This window comes from Melanostigma gelatinosum (genome assembly GCF_949748355.1).
Source record: "Melanostigma gelatinosum genome assembly, chromosome: 14".
NCBI lineage: Eukaryota > Metazoa > Chordata > Actinopteri > Perciformes > Zoarcidae > Melanostigma > Melanostigma gelatinosum.
The window spans coordinates 13,817,060-13,831,072 of record NC_136647.1 but is presented as its reverse complement, the minus strand read 5'-3'; the positions used below and the strand labels follow the sequence as shown (position 1 = coordinate 13,831,072).

General features: G+C 42.6%; 1 protein-coding gene across 1 annotated transcript; it reads right to left on the bottom strand.

Moving 5' to 3' along the window:
• Positions 1-508: 508 nt before the first annotated feature.
• On the bottom strand, positions 509-12,930 carry abcg4a (ATP-binding cassette, sub-family G (WHITE), member 4a; the record flags this gene model as incomplete). The annotated part of the gene is made up of 15 exons (XM_079283146.1): positions 509-1,369; positions 1,527-1,645; positions 2,161-2,319; positions 2,407-2,507; positions 2,611-2,779; positions 2,918-3,016; positions 4,337-4,476; positions 4,563-4,677; positions 5,353-5,476; positions 5,573-5,718; positions 6,133-6,183; positions 6,266-6,398; positions 6,484-6,601; positions 10,498-10,727; positions 12,812-12,930. The coding sequence occupies 15 exons, from the start codon at positions 12,928-12,930 to the stop codon at positions 1,144-1,146; spliced, it is 2,049 nt and encodes a 682-aa protein (XP_079139272.1). The 3' UTR covers positions 509-1,143.
• Positions 12,931-14,013: the final 1,083 nt, after the last annotated feature.

Sequence of the window (14,013 nt, the reverse complement as noted above, 5' to 3'; positions counted from 1 at the left end):
TGGAGGCAGCTAAAGAGTCATACAACCAGTGGAAACAAGCAGTTCAAAGAAATGTGTCAAAAGAGCGACGCCGTTTCGACTTTTTTGAACTACAGAATAGGCTGTTACACTTCACCTGAAACACCATTCCTTCTGTGCAACAGCCCTCTGCATCAGGCTAGAAACCGCAGTCATGCGTGATTTCACAATCTGCTCCCTGTTCCCTGAATGCTTCCTCTCTTACAGAGGAAACAAACGTGTGATATTAAGGAGCAGGAATCATAGGCCTGGTTGCAGGGTGAATCCACACCGGTCTTTTGTGTAAGACTTGACATTTTTACAAACATTTCATCCACGTCTAAACGCTCTACCACCTTCAATGGTAGGGCAGAAGGTCCTGCAAAAATGATTCACACTGCAGATGGAAAGCGAGGAAAGTCATCCACTGGCATGTCGGTTTGTTAAGGTCCTACTCCGTAAAGAAAAGCCATCGTGTTCAGCGTCTTGGAAAGGATACCTGATGAGATGATCCTACAGGGGAGTGAGAAGCCGCACAAAAGCTTTCTGACACTGAAAGTTTCCACTTTTCCTGATGGAAATCAGAGGGAATCCATCTTGAAATCGTGTTCCTGTGCCATCTTCATGGGTGCTGTCCAATGACAAATCAATTAACGGGATTCTGATCCAAAGATAACCTTGGATTATCCTTTTAGGCATTACATTGAGAAGCTACACGTTATTGGACACTCCTGCACCATGATGGTCACCATGGCTCCCCATAAACCCGGGGGCGAAATCCAAATTTTCAGTTTAAAGACACATGCTTTCTGATACCAAGTTGGGTATTCTGTTGATGTATAGTGCAGATACACAATATTTTTGGAAGGTAATGCTGGGCGGAAAATACCATTACCTGAAGGACATGTAAGAATGGGAGACAGAACAACACTTTTCCTTTTTTCTTGAATAACAAACCGATTAAAAGAGAATATTATACTGTGCAGTTTGGTAGTGCAGCAGTTTCTGATGATCGTATGTGCTGGACTTGTGTTTGTTTTTGTACATGTATGTAAAGTAAAGACAGAGAAAGAGAGACTATATGTTTGCTTACTATCCCACACTGCCGGGTAATGTGCAGGCGTCCAAATCCATCATCTGGACGTCTTAACGCTCTGACTTGACTTTGTAGCGTAGAACCAGGTAAGTAGCCAGTCGAAGGACCAGGAAGAAAACCCCCAGCGCAATGAAGTCCACGTAGAGCTTCGCATCCTGCACATCCAGCAGCTGCAGGACCTCCTCTGGCTTTTGGAACTTACACACCACGCCCGGACACTCCAGCTCCGACCGGTTCATCCCATAGATAGAGAGTATCACCCCCTCAAAGCCGTACCTGAAGGACGACATTTCTTTACTTGTAAACCCAGCCACATTTAAAGAAAATCATTTCAGATTAAAAAAGACAGATTGCCTAAATAAATTCAGCAAAAGTCTAAAAATAGTGGCTGAACTCTCTTAGAAATTTGAACTACATAAACTCCTGACAGTACCTGACATAGGAAACATAAGAGCTCCACTGTAGGTATTTGGGAATGGTGTCAAAATTGACAAAGAAGCCAGAGAAGAGTAGTACAGGTATGGCTGTGACTGGACCCACGAAGGTTGCTACCTGTGGAGCAAATGAGTAACATTCAAAAAAAAAAACTGTCTCAATTAAATACATTGTCAGAAGATACTTCGAGGAATACTGCCCAGATGTATCATTGCACTTCTAGAACAATGTTGGCCTCATGGACAGTTTAAGGAAAGGATCAAAGTCAATGCAGCAGAAACAGAGGTATCGTCTTATTACTTATTCTTCTTTGTGGCGCCTACATTACCCACAATGCAACCCGACCACGCATGGCTAGGTGGCAGCAAATGCAGATTCGAGCCACTGCCCTCAAGCAGAAATGAGGAGCAGGCTACAGAGTTTTGCTCACTTCTTTCTAACTCCACACAACTGTAATCAATTACTCTTACTACTGGAGACAATGATGGCTCCGCCGAGCTCATTCTCAGTGTATGTGCACAGAAGGTTTCAGGTTTCCTTGCACAATGAAGGTCAAACACCCAGGGGAAGTTACAAAAGTCAAAGCACATATTCTAGAGGAGGGGGACTTAAAAGTGTGCAGGTTGGCCTACCTGAAGAGACGTGGATGCAGCCCCTATTAGCAGACCTAGGGATTGGGCCACCAGGGCCGTGGATGTGGACAAGGCCATGAAGAGCAGGTAGCGAGCCGCCTCTGGAGGCTGATCAGTCATCCAGTACACTATACTACAGTACATGATTGGACAAAGCACCTGTAGAAGAGATTTTGTAGTGTCGCTAATTTGAAATATACTGCAGCCATGTCCAACCCATTATGTGCTCGCTCATTTGAATATTACCTGAAATGGTATATCAGCCATGGTTTTGGCCAAATAATAGGCCTTCAGGCTGTACCAGTAGTTGAGATGTTCCCTCATGAACACGGACATCTCCAGAGGAACTGTGGAACAACAGCAGTGTTAAAAAAAACGTTCCACTTCAACCAGAAAAACAAACAACAGCAAATGAATGTTTCCCATCGCTCCCGAGACTCCGCATCTTACAGGTTAGGATGGTGGGCATCAGGGCAGCAAACATGAGGAACAACATGGAGAAAAAGAGGAAACCAGTGTTGTTGAAGACCTTGCTGGCATCATTTCCAATGTTGAGATAAAGCAGGCCAATCAGCACTCCAATACAAATATGGGACATCACCCTGAGGTGGGTCAGCACCTTAAAACACAAAATAAACATCAACACAACTCAAAAGCCTTTTAATTGATATCAGGAGTCCTAAACCTGTTTTTACCATGATAGGCTTTGCTATTTACAGAGTTTGAGCAGATATAGACCACAGAATAATAATGTTACCATGTCTCTGCATATTGTTACAAAAGTTCTTTTGAAGAGGATGCAGAACTGTGTGAATGTACTGGTGGCAAAGCTATGTTTCTCAAGTGTTCCTGTGTCCTGTGGAGAAAAACAGTGAGAACAAGGAGTTAATTATGTGAATAATATACAATTAAATACATATATTTATACATACAATATACAGTACACAGATACAAGACAACCTTTGAAAGACGAAGCATACCCTTTACTATGTCATGTTGTGAAAATAGGAATGCAAATCGTCTGGTTGTTTATTTAATATGTTTTTTGTTTTGTTTTAAATTGCAAGTGTATTTTACATCACGTAATAAATATGATATTTAAGTTCATGAATCAGAATGTATTCAAATCGTCCCTAATCTGATGCTGAAGAGGTAATTCATTTTCTCTTAACAATGTTATAACGTCAGTATAGACAAACATTTTGTCCCAAAAGGAATTAAACCTCTAAACACACAATGCCCACTGTGTCTGCACCACATAATGACTGACGGCAGATACGAGATGGAAGTTTGGAGGCTTTAGTCAGAAAATGAAGAGATGGCCGTATATAAAAATGAAACACATCACAATCTCTGGCTATTAGTGCAAAGGTTACTGATGACTACACAGAAAACACAAGATAGAAAGGGCAACAGTAAAAGATCAATAAAGTAATACAATATTTGAAGGCGTAGAAGGGCCAAACTGCATCATACAGGAGTAATCGTGTATCAGAGAGCTCTTGGTGGTTTACATTTACAGTTTTAGTATTTAGCTGATGCGCTTATCAAAGGTGACTTATGGGGCGGAGAAAGAGCGAGTGAGCGGAAGCTGAGAGAGGCTGATAGAAAGATCGATGGAGTGCAGGAGAGGGGGAACAGTTTGGATGATGTGTACAGGAATAGGTTACAGGGTATTTTATTTGAATTCAACACAGTTCAGTGTGTGTTTCATTTTGGGGTTCCTTTACTGGCTGCGATTTCTTATTTAAAACTTAAAAAAAATTAAGTTATTAGAGTACTTTTGGTCAAAATAGACGCTACCACCGCGACTTTATTATATGTTTATATTTATATTTATATATTGTTTAATAAGGACAGAATTGAGCATTTCCATCACATTGTGGCTTTGCCGATTTGAAATATAGAAATTGAACCTTTCATGTAAATGAGTACATCCCTTGTTGCTTAATGGAAGCAGTTAATCCATCAGAAATCACTGAAGGAAACTGATGAAGTCTGAAGCAATTTCCTGTCTTCCAACAGTTCTTTGACATTATTAAAGTGAGACATTTTCAGTGTTCTGTGGTTAAAGGGCTTGCATTTTTTTTGTATTACTACGTGATGTGAGGCTATGACGTGTGTTACTCTAAAACATATAGCTGTGGTGCTAGGTGAGAGGGGTGGTGCCACTCACAGTGGGACAATGAGAGGGAGAGGAAGAGCCATTTTTGTCTCTGGAGTTCTTCTTGCCCTCCTCGGAACACAGTCCACCCTGGACAGCCTCAAACAGCACTGGATTAAGATCCCCATACTCCCCTGACGCCACCTCAATGACTGAGGACAGAGAGGACAAGCTGGTAAGAACAAAAACACTGACAAACACAGACACACGCTTGTACTAAAGGAGTTGCTTGACTTACTGAAGTCAGCAGGATTGTGATACGTTGGACAGTGGAGGCCCAGGTTCTTCAGATAAGGGATGAGGTACGGGACTGTGCCCTTGTATATGCACTGACCCTGACTGAGGATGTACAGCTGGAGGAGGAACACAGGTACAACGTAATCAACATTGTTTTCAACACACGGATTGTCTGAATATAATATATGAACAACTGACAAAACAACAGGGCTGTGTGTCGACTGCTGCGCTGCTTGTCAGCTGGATAAAATGAATCATGCTAACCTGTAGGGGTGGGAATCGCCAGAGATATCGCGATACTATATTATCGCGATACTTCGATGATATCACGATACTTTAACGATACTGCGATATTCTGAGTATTGTGATAACATGTATTGCGATTTATTACTTTTTTCAACTTCAAATTATGTCCCCAAAGGAAAACTGTGTCAACAACATATTTTATGAGTTCTTTCTCTGATGTCTCCATCTTTGTTTCGACCAACTTCCTACCAATCACGCACGCAGACCCGGCACCTCTGCTGACCTCATCAGAAAACAACTCAGCACCATCTAGTGGACTGAAAAAGCAATTGATTTGATTGCTTTATTTTCCTTTTTTTTTAAATAGTTTATATAATAAAATATCGATACTTGGCGTCCGTGTATCGATGTAATATGGCCACGCAAAATATCGCGATACTATGCTGTATCGATTTTTCCCCCACCCCTACTACCTGTGGAGCCCTGGTCTGAGCAGCAGTTCATGGAAAGATAAATGTGTCCAGCCTTAGAAGCACTCAAGTTACCTTATCAAACATCTCAAAGAGCTTGGCACTGGGCTGGTGAATGGTGCAGATAATTGACCGTCCTCCCAGAGCCAAAGACTTCATGAGAGAAACCACCTGGAAGCAGGACGCACTGTCCAAACCACTAGGATGGGACACAAGACGAGACAGAAAACCACATTGTTTAATCTGTATTTATGTTGGGATATCACACATTCACACCAGCCAAGCAATATCCTACCTGGTGGGCTCATCAAAGAACATGACAGGAGGATTGTTGACCAGCTCGAGGGCGATGGCCAGTCTTTTACACTGGCCTCCAGAGAGACAGTTGGTGCGTGTCTGAGCACACTCCTGAAGACCCAGAGCAGTCAGGATCTCATCCACCTGAGACACAAGCAGAAGCAGATGTGGTAACACGATGACGCACATACTGAACGTATGGGTGCCAGTGATGATAAAATACACAATCATGGTACATGTGACCTTATATCATAATGTTGATACATAAATACTTTTAGTTATCCATATATAGGAAGTCACGTGATATTAATGGCCAAATTGTTATTTCATCTGTAAAGTAACCAAATGAAAATAACTGTATTTGGCTAATTCAGTGATTCAGTGAGTCAGATTCTTAAAAAAACAGGATACATTATGATGTTTATTCCCATAAAGCAGGCTGGCTCACCCATAATGACTTCTAGCTGAGCACTACTTTGACAAATTTATTTTGTCTTGCCCACCTGTTGCTAAAATTAACTCTGTAAATTGAAATGCAATCAATATATTCAGACTTACAAGCTCTTTTTTGACCTGCATGCTCTCGTTCAGCTTCAGATTGGCAGAAACCTGAAAGACAGACAGAAGTCGATTGAACATTCTGATTTAATGAGGTATTTAGCCGTTATTTTTGATCTTGAGATGACCTCACCATCATGGCCTCCCTCACAGTGAGGTGTGGCAGCAGCATGTCATCCTGCATGATGTAGCAGGACATCTTCCTGAAGGTCCTCAGGTCCCTCGGTCGACCATTCACCAGGATCTGGCCCTTCATGCCCGTCTCCCTGTTTCCAAACAGAAAACGTAATTATACTACAGACACTTTCTAAGCAGTGAATTACGTCAAAAGTATGATCTTCCACATCTCACCTGTATCCCGCCAGAATATTCATCAGAGTGGATTTCCCAGCTCCAGAAGGCCCCATTATGCCAATCAGCTCTTTGCTTTTGAATCTTCCAGACAGACACTTGAGGAGGGCTTTGTAACCTGACAAACATGAGGAAAAGCTGTTATTTATAGTGCTCTAATTGGTCTGACATCTTTATTTTCAATCATTCTCAGACATTTACATTTAGTATCTTTGTATGGTGTTGAAAGATTTGAAACAATGTGCTTCAAAAAATGTACCAGACTCACATTTGTTACAAGATCTACAAAATATTTCTGAAGTGTATTTTGAACACAGTAAACACAGATAAAGAGGACAGATAACTGCAAAGACCAGTAAAAAGCTCATTGAGTAAAGATGGAAAAATACAAGCCCAAAAACAAAATAGCAAGTGTACAAAAGATTGAGTTTTTGAGAGCTATATTCAACACAAGAGCCATAAATAATTAAAAAGTCAAATAATCTATCAAAACAAAGATGGTTAAAAGTAAGCTGAAAACATGTTATTGAATTGTGCACCATCTTACACACTTACAGGTCAACTGTTGAGGAATGAAATTACATTTTTAGTTAATTTACTGTATATTTTATGTTTTATATATTATGGAACTTACTGAGCCGTGTCGCATCGTGACACTCAGTTCTTAAAATACTTCTACAGATAATTATGCAGACAGCGAGCCTAATTTCACTCCAGCAGAGGAAGTCACTGACTGCTAATGCTGAACACCGGGAACCATCAGGCAGAGCAAGCAGAGCAGTCAATCATACTAGATTAATAGATTTCACAGTATTTCAGGAGAGCTGCGCATCAGGTAAACTAAAGAAACGACACACAGAAAGATTTAAGATCATGGCTTCCTCAGTGGCGCCAACAGAAAAACCACAGACATTACCTCCCTGCAGTGGTTTTAACAATGGCTGAAGTGGTATGGCCTCTAATGAAGATGGTTCAGGTTTTTACATATGATGCAAACCAGTTTTAGAACGGACAATCTGAAAGCTTCCAGATATGGAAAGTTAAAAAGCGCTGTCAGTATCCTGTCTCGCCGTCGCCCCTCGCCTCACCCATTTCTGCAGGGATGCTTCTTCCTGTCTCGAGCTGTGTAAGGGGCTCAGCAGAGCTGCCGGCCCCCTTAACCCTCACTCTATGAGTAAAGTGGCCTAATGGCAGTGCCCCCTCCTCCCACGCAGGGTTATTACATCAGAAAGCCTCCATTTAGACAGCAGAGCAGCCTGCTGTAAGTGAAGCAGCCCTGCTCTGGCATGTGGTGCATACTGATGATCCAACCCCGTGCATAATAATGGCCTTATCCGTCGGAGGCTGCGAACACATCAACCAGCCTCATGAGAGCCACAGAGTACAGCTGACCCCAGACACCTCCCTGTCAAAGACACACCGATTTAACAGCATGTGACAGCGTACGAGTCTGATCTCGTAGGAAATATCAAAGTAATTGTTCGAGAAATGATTATGAGTCACGGTTGAGGTGGGGTTATCACATGCCTCAAACGGAAGCCCTTGACACAAATGACAACTCAATTCTCAACCAGGATTATCACGTTTCCATAAAGCGGTATGATTTAAAGAAAGGTGTCGTTCCCTTCCCTCACACTTGATCAATGTTTGTTTCATTACGACAATCATTCTAATCTGGACTGTCTAAACTACTTCTGTGATCAAATTTGAGTACCTGTTTAACATTAGCATATTCTGTATTCACTTTGTTGAATTGACTCGATATACAAACATACACAGCACAGCCAGGCAGTGGTTGCCCCATAGAAAAGGCATTTCATCACAACAGAATAATAACCTGTTGTTGTCAAATGCTGTCATGTGCACATTATAGAATGTTTAAAAAGAGTACTCCATCTCGTTGCCATTTAAATTCTGCATGTTGGTGGATGTTACAGAAGCACAACTAAATATCATCTTTTTTAAATTCAATTTTGTTCTTCTTCCTTGTCAAAACCTGGTGCCTACGCAACCCACGATGCAACTCGACTAGCGACAGTTTGGACGGAGGTGCGGGTGTTATGCTAGTTGCGGCTAATGTAGCTTTCGAGCTGGTAACCACAAGCAGAAACAAACGGCTACAGAGGTCTGGGAAGCTTGTCCAGTCTTCAGCTGAAGCTGACTCAAGTGACATCACTGAAGGCACTTTTTCAGACTTTGCACAGCTCCTTCTGGAGACACAAAAGGCAATACAACCTTTTCACATGTACTACTTTACAAGACAAGGCTATACTTTGCGTCATAAATGTGAGTTATCGTGTGCATGGCGATGCATTTTAAAAGGAGAACTGTCGAAGCAGCATAGAGCATGTTGAGTAGAAGATGTGAGTTTATCTGAAAAGATGACCACGCTCCTCTTCCTCCTAACAATTCAGCAATGCAGGAGCAGAGACTAAATTGCAGTACACAGCAAAATGCAGAGCTGTTATCACCTAGAGGCATGTAAACCTTTTCCTGCTCTCGCTCCCTCTTCCTGTCCTTCCCATGCGGTGACTGGGCCAGAGTTTCACCAGTTCGGAGAATTCCTCAACAAGAGGAGAATACCCAAAACATGAAAGCAGGTCCCAGCAACAACAACCTAACAGGGATAAGTGGCCAAGAAGAACCTATAATGCAGACGGTGGGCAGCTCATACATCACCTCACCTTCCTGAGCCCTTTTACAGTCAAATAAACAATTCTACATTCACTGCTTTACAATGATCTCTTCCTATTGCCCACAGACATTATAAGGAGTGACTCATAAGTATGGTGTCATTGTCTCAAAGACTCAAAGACTTTGAATTACAAAAGACATCATGGGTTCAAGGCTCCTCGGTCACGTCATCCCCTTTCCTCTATCAGCTGTAATTACATGTCGTTAAGCAGAAATGACATAAAATGATGTATTTCTTTTCAAGGAGAAATAATCTCTGACTACCAAAGGCCACCGCAGAACAACAGCCTCAAGCTCTGTGTGATTATACCTTTCACCGCTTTGATTCGGCAGACTGCAGAGAATCAGCTCTGAGCTTAGCTTGTCAAATGAGACACAAACACCAACAAGCCCCTCAGTATAAGCTACAGTTCATGTCAAATGCAAGCGCAACACCCTGGTTGTATTACTGTATGAGTGGCAGAGGTGATTGGAGAGGCGGAAAGGGGTTGTAAAGAGCTGGATGTACAAGTATATGACGGGAGGTTCAGTCAGATTGGAAGGAGAGTAAAATGGCAGGCGAGCCTCTCTATGAAAGGCACATCTTAATTCGTAAAAGCTAAGACACTTCCTGCTCACACATCAACAGCCTGATGAGTTGAAGCAGGCGCCCTGATGAGACAACACAAACAACAGCAGAAACCACAGGTTGATTTAGACGAGACCACTGAAGCAAAAAACATCGGCATCGAGCACTTTCTGATCCTCCTCATTCCTACTCTCCATACATTCAGGTGTCACAACAAACACTCCTCTGCCAGACTTTCATAATGCACATCAACATTACACAAGACTGAAAATGACACACAAGACAACCTGCAATAACAAGAGCAGCTACACATTCACAGAGGGCGGTTTAGTTGACAAGCAGAAACGACCAAAGGTTGGAGGCTCGTCATCAATAAAGGTGGTGAGTTGAAATGCTGTTCATCTTCTAGTCTAAACTCTGCTGATTGCAGCAAAGCTTATACAACCACACTGCCTGCCACAACATGGTGGAAGTCTGCAAGTGTGTGTGTGTGTGTGTGTGTGTGTGTGTGTGTGCGTGTGTGTGTGCGCGTGTGTGTGTGAGAGGACAGGGCTGGCCTACACGTGTCAGAACAATAGAGCAAAGCAAGAGAGGCAGAATAACACTGAGACAAAAAACAACATTTGTCTTAAATGTCAGGCTTTTAGATGGATGAATTGCTGCACTCCAGATATTGATCTTCATGGCTGGTGCATGCTCGTGCATGCTCGCTCATCCATCATGGTTACCATGTGAACTGAGCTATGCAGTACCTCTCCTCCTCCACCAGGGACCCTCGCGGATGGTGTACGAGAGCTCATTGAACTCCAGGTCCACAGTAGAGCGGCGTGGGAGGTGGGAGAAGCGCTGAGCCTCGGTGATCTGGTTCTCCACTTTCTTCAAGTGGATGAGCAGTGGCGCCTCCGGAGGCGCTCCGCCTTGGAGTTTGGTCTCCTCCATGGGGATGCTGACCGAGCCCTGTTCCAGTGTCCTCTCGGCCATGCTGGAAGGATGCAAAGAAGGACATGACATGTCAGTCTTTACAAGTGCTTCCAAACTCAACTCCAGTCTCCCGCTTCAGAAAAGAAGCCTCACATTTTCACACAAGAAGAGCATCAGATGCAGATTTAAATTCATTGATCGGTTTTGGTTCCTTTGTTTAGTTGGTTGACTGATTCATAGAAAACTGGTGCCTCAGCATGGGATGTAAGGACACAAAGGTGTGTTGAAGAAGTGATTTTAGGATGACTGCAGACACCGTCTTAAATCTAGGTGCTAAGTATCATCTGATTATAGTTTATTTGATGAACTGGCTGTTGAGAGGAATGAGATTCTAAATGTGAGGAGTCAGGATCTGGTTTCAGTCCTGCAGCACGCTTATACTGCTGATTCACATAAATTTCCTTTTAGAGGCGGCCTGTCTGAAGTGTCTTTTATGATTATGTAGTAGCTGCTGATCCATTAGCTTGACAATAATCTGAAACTGAACCATTTTGTTTCACCAATATCAGCATACTGAAGATGTCAGGAGGTGTAACAGCACGACATTCAGTTGCCATTAATATTTTATTGATCAGGAACATAAAAGTTATTTGACAAAAAATAGACTCCAGTACTGAATAAGTATGTGCATGATTCAAATGAGTTAAAAAAATGAATCAAGTGATTTAGAAGATTTTTAGATTCGTACGCCTACCTGTAAATAAAGAGCCGTGTAATTATCAGTTGAATGTTTTAAGGATGATCATTTTTAAATGCTCAGGAAAACGAGTCAGATGTGTGTGTAAATATAAATACATTGTGTGTAATGGCCTTATGAATAATAAAAGTGCACTGCTAACATACAAAACAGCTGATTCTATCAAAAAAAAGTTAGAAAACAGTTGAAAATGACCTATTTTGTGTACATGCACTCCTGACATTGGCATACAAATCGACCCAAACACTTTAGGACTTTGAACATCTTTGAGCAGATAAAGAAGTCATGGGGACACACAGATATACATGATGTCTGTTTGGGTCAGACATGGATTACTGATTCATTCAGGGACACTTATCCTCGTGAAAATATAACATGTTGTGACACCATTCACTAGGTTATATAACAAATACTAACAAATATACAACATTCATCATAGACAAAGAGTTATGGAGCGAAGCAAACCTAAAATAGAGACTAAGAAGCAGAATTTTAAAAATCTAAACTCAAGTTTGAACACATAATCGCTGTACATCCGCTGCTGCCAAGCCATGTAGTCTCTCTTAGTAATACTATCCATGACCGACTGTATATGTGCAGTTAAACCTCCCCATGTGAAGAGCGCCGGTGAAGGAAATTGACCATGGCTTCTATTGATCACCCTGCCATTAGTGAATTTCCATTACAAGTCTGCATATAAGAAGAGTAAAACACAGACGGGCTTTAATGGCCTCGAAGTCAGATTGAAGGCCTTGATGTTCCCTCATGGCCCCTACGCAAGGACATGTGAGCACACAGGCATTGTGAAAGTCTCTAGGGAGTGCAATATGGTGAATAAATGTAAAGCTTTGCAGTGGTGTGGCGACTCTGTGCTCTGCAGTGACTTGTCAGTGATGGGGGAGCTGCCAGCTCTTCAAAAAGCACCTGTTAACAACAAACTGATGAGAATGAAAACAGCAGACATTATTTAGGCTGTAAAATGACAGAGCAGGGAGAGTTGGCTTTTTTTTTTTTTTTTTTTAAAGGTAGATGAGTCATAAATAATTAATTCTGAGGACACATGCAGTAAGGCTGCTGCTGTCTGTTGCATTGCACATGCACATGCACGTGCACACTCAAACACTCACTCACACACACACACACACACACACACACACACACACACACACACACACACACACACACACACACACACACACACACACACACAGGCAGGCATTGCACATACTTAATATTGTGTGTTGAAATGACCAGGTGAGCAGCTCAGCCCTGGTTCTCCTATCTGGGTGAGAGCAACAGTGCTCAGTTGATCCCTTCAGACGAAACAGCACAATCCCTCTACATCAGAAGGTCCCCAAACCGTGCCAGCCGGTAAAAAGAACAACAACAAGATGCTCACTGTGCGCCACAGTCCAGGAAAAATCCGTATCGGTCGAGAGGCATTAAAGGAAAGTGCTGTGTTGTCCTTATCAATATATCTCCGGGTGCGGCGCACACCATCCCGCATCCACTACAGCAACTCCCCAGATTAAAACCATGTCCGGCCCCAAACTATGACTGCATCCCCGAGAATCGTCAGGGGAACACGATGCCTGTCATGTTTTCTGTCTTCCTCGGTGGGATTATTCCTTTCAGTGAATCCATTCCATCTCTGTCTCTGACGTCTGGAATGAAACAAAAACAACCGAACAGCGCTGCAGATGCTTCAGCAGCAGCAGCTCGATATAGCAGCCAACGTATCTCCTCTTGCCGGTTAGTGCGTCTGTGTGGTACGCACGCCGGACTGGGATGCAGGGCGTTGCTGACAGGATGCTAATGGACGGGGGGAAAAAATACTGTTTTGGCTTTGTGGTAATCCTCGCTCGCTAATCCTCATCCTGATCTTTTAGAATGAATTGAAATAAAAAAGAATACAAAATTGAAGTCCCTGTAAAGACATTTCAAAGATATTACAGCGATTTAAGACCTGAAAGTTGGATTTAATTCGCAGTTGATTAAATTAATTTAGATCAGGTTGATGCCACAGTCTGTTTCATTAAATGAGCCCCTCAGATGCCAATTTAAACCTTTTACGGATTCCATTTCCTATTCTGAGGCCACTTGTCTCTGGGGAAATGAGAGACATGGGAATAACCCAATGAAATTAAGATAAAGCTCCGCTGTGGATAGCAGCTACATTTCTATTTAGCCTCTTGCCACATACTGATACAGAGGATACATTCGGCTCCACCGTCGTCACTGCACTATTGTTGCCAGTCTGTGTAAACACGGAGGAAGGATTATGTGGAATTTGTAGGCCCCGCTGTCTCTTTAAAGAACGCATCTGCGCAGCTGCGTGGTGCTGATGCTGCAGTGCCCGGGTTATTTTCGGTAAAACAGCCGGGGTTACTCGCGTTCAAGCGGGCGCTACATGGCTTACATCACCCCTGAGAGGAAATCCAAAACATTTTTAGACAATTGCACCTGCCTCTTAATCAGACCAATTTATTAAAACGACCCATCATAAAGTGAGCAATTTCAGCACAGCAACCCATCTCTATCTGTGTTATGTATGGCTCCCTTATGAATGCATTATCAACCGGGGCCATCT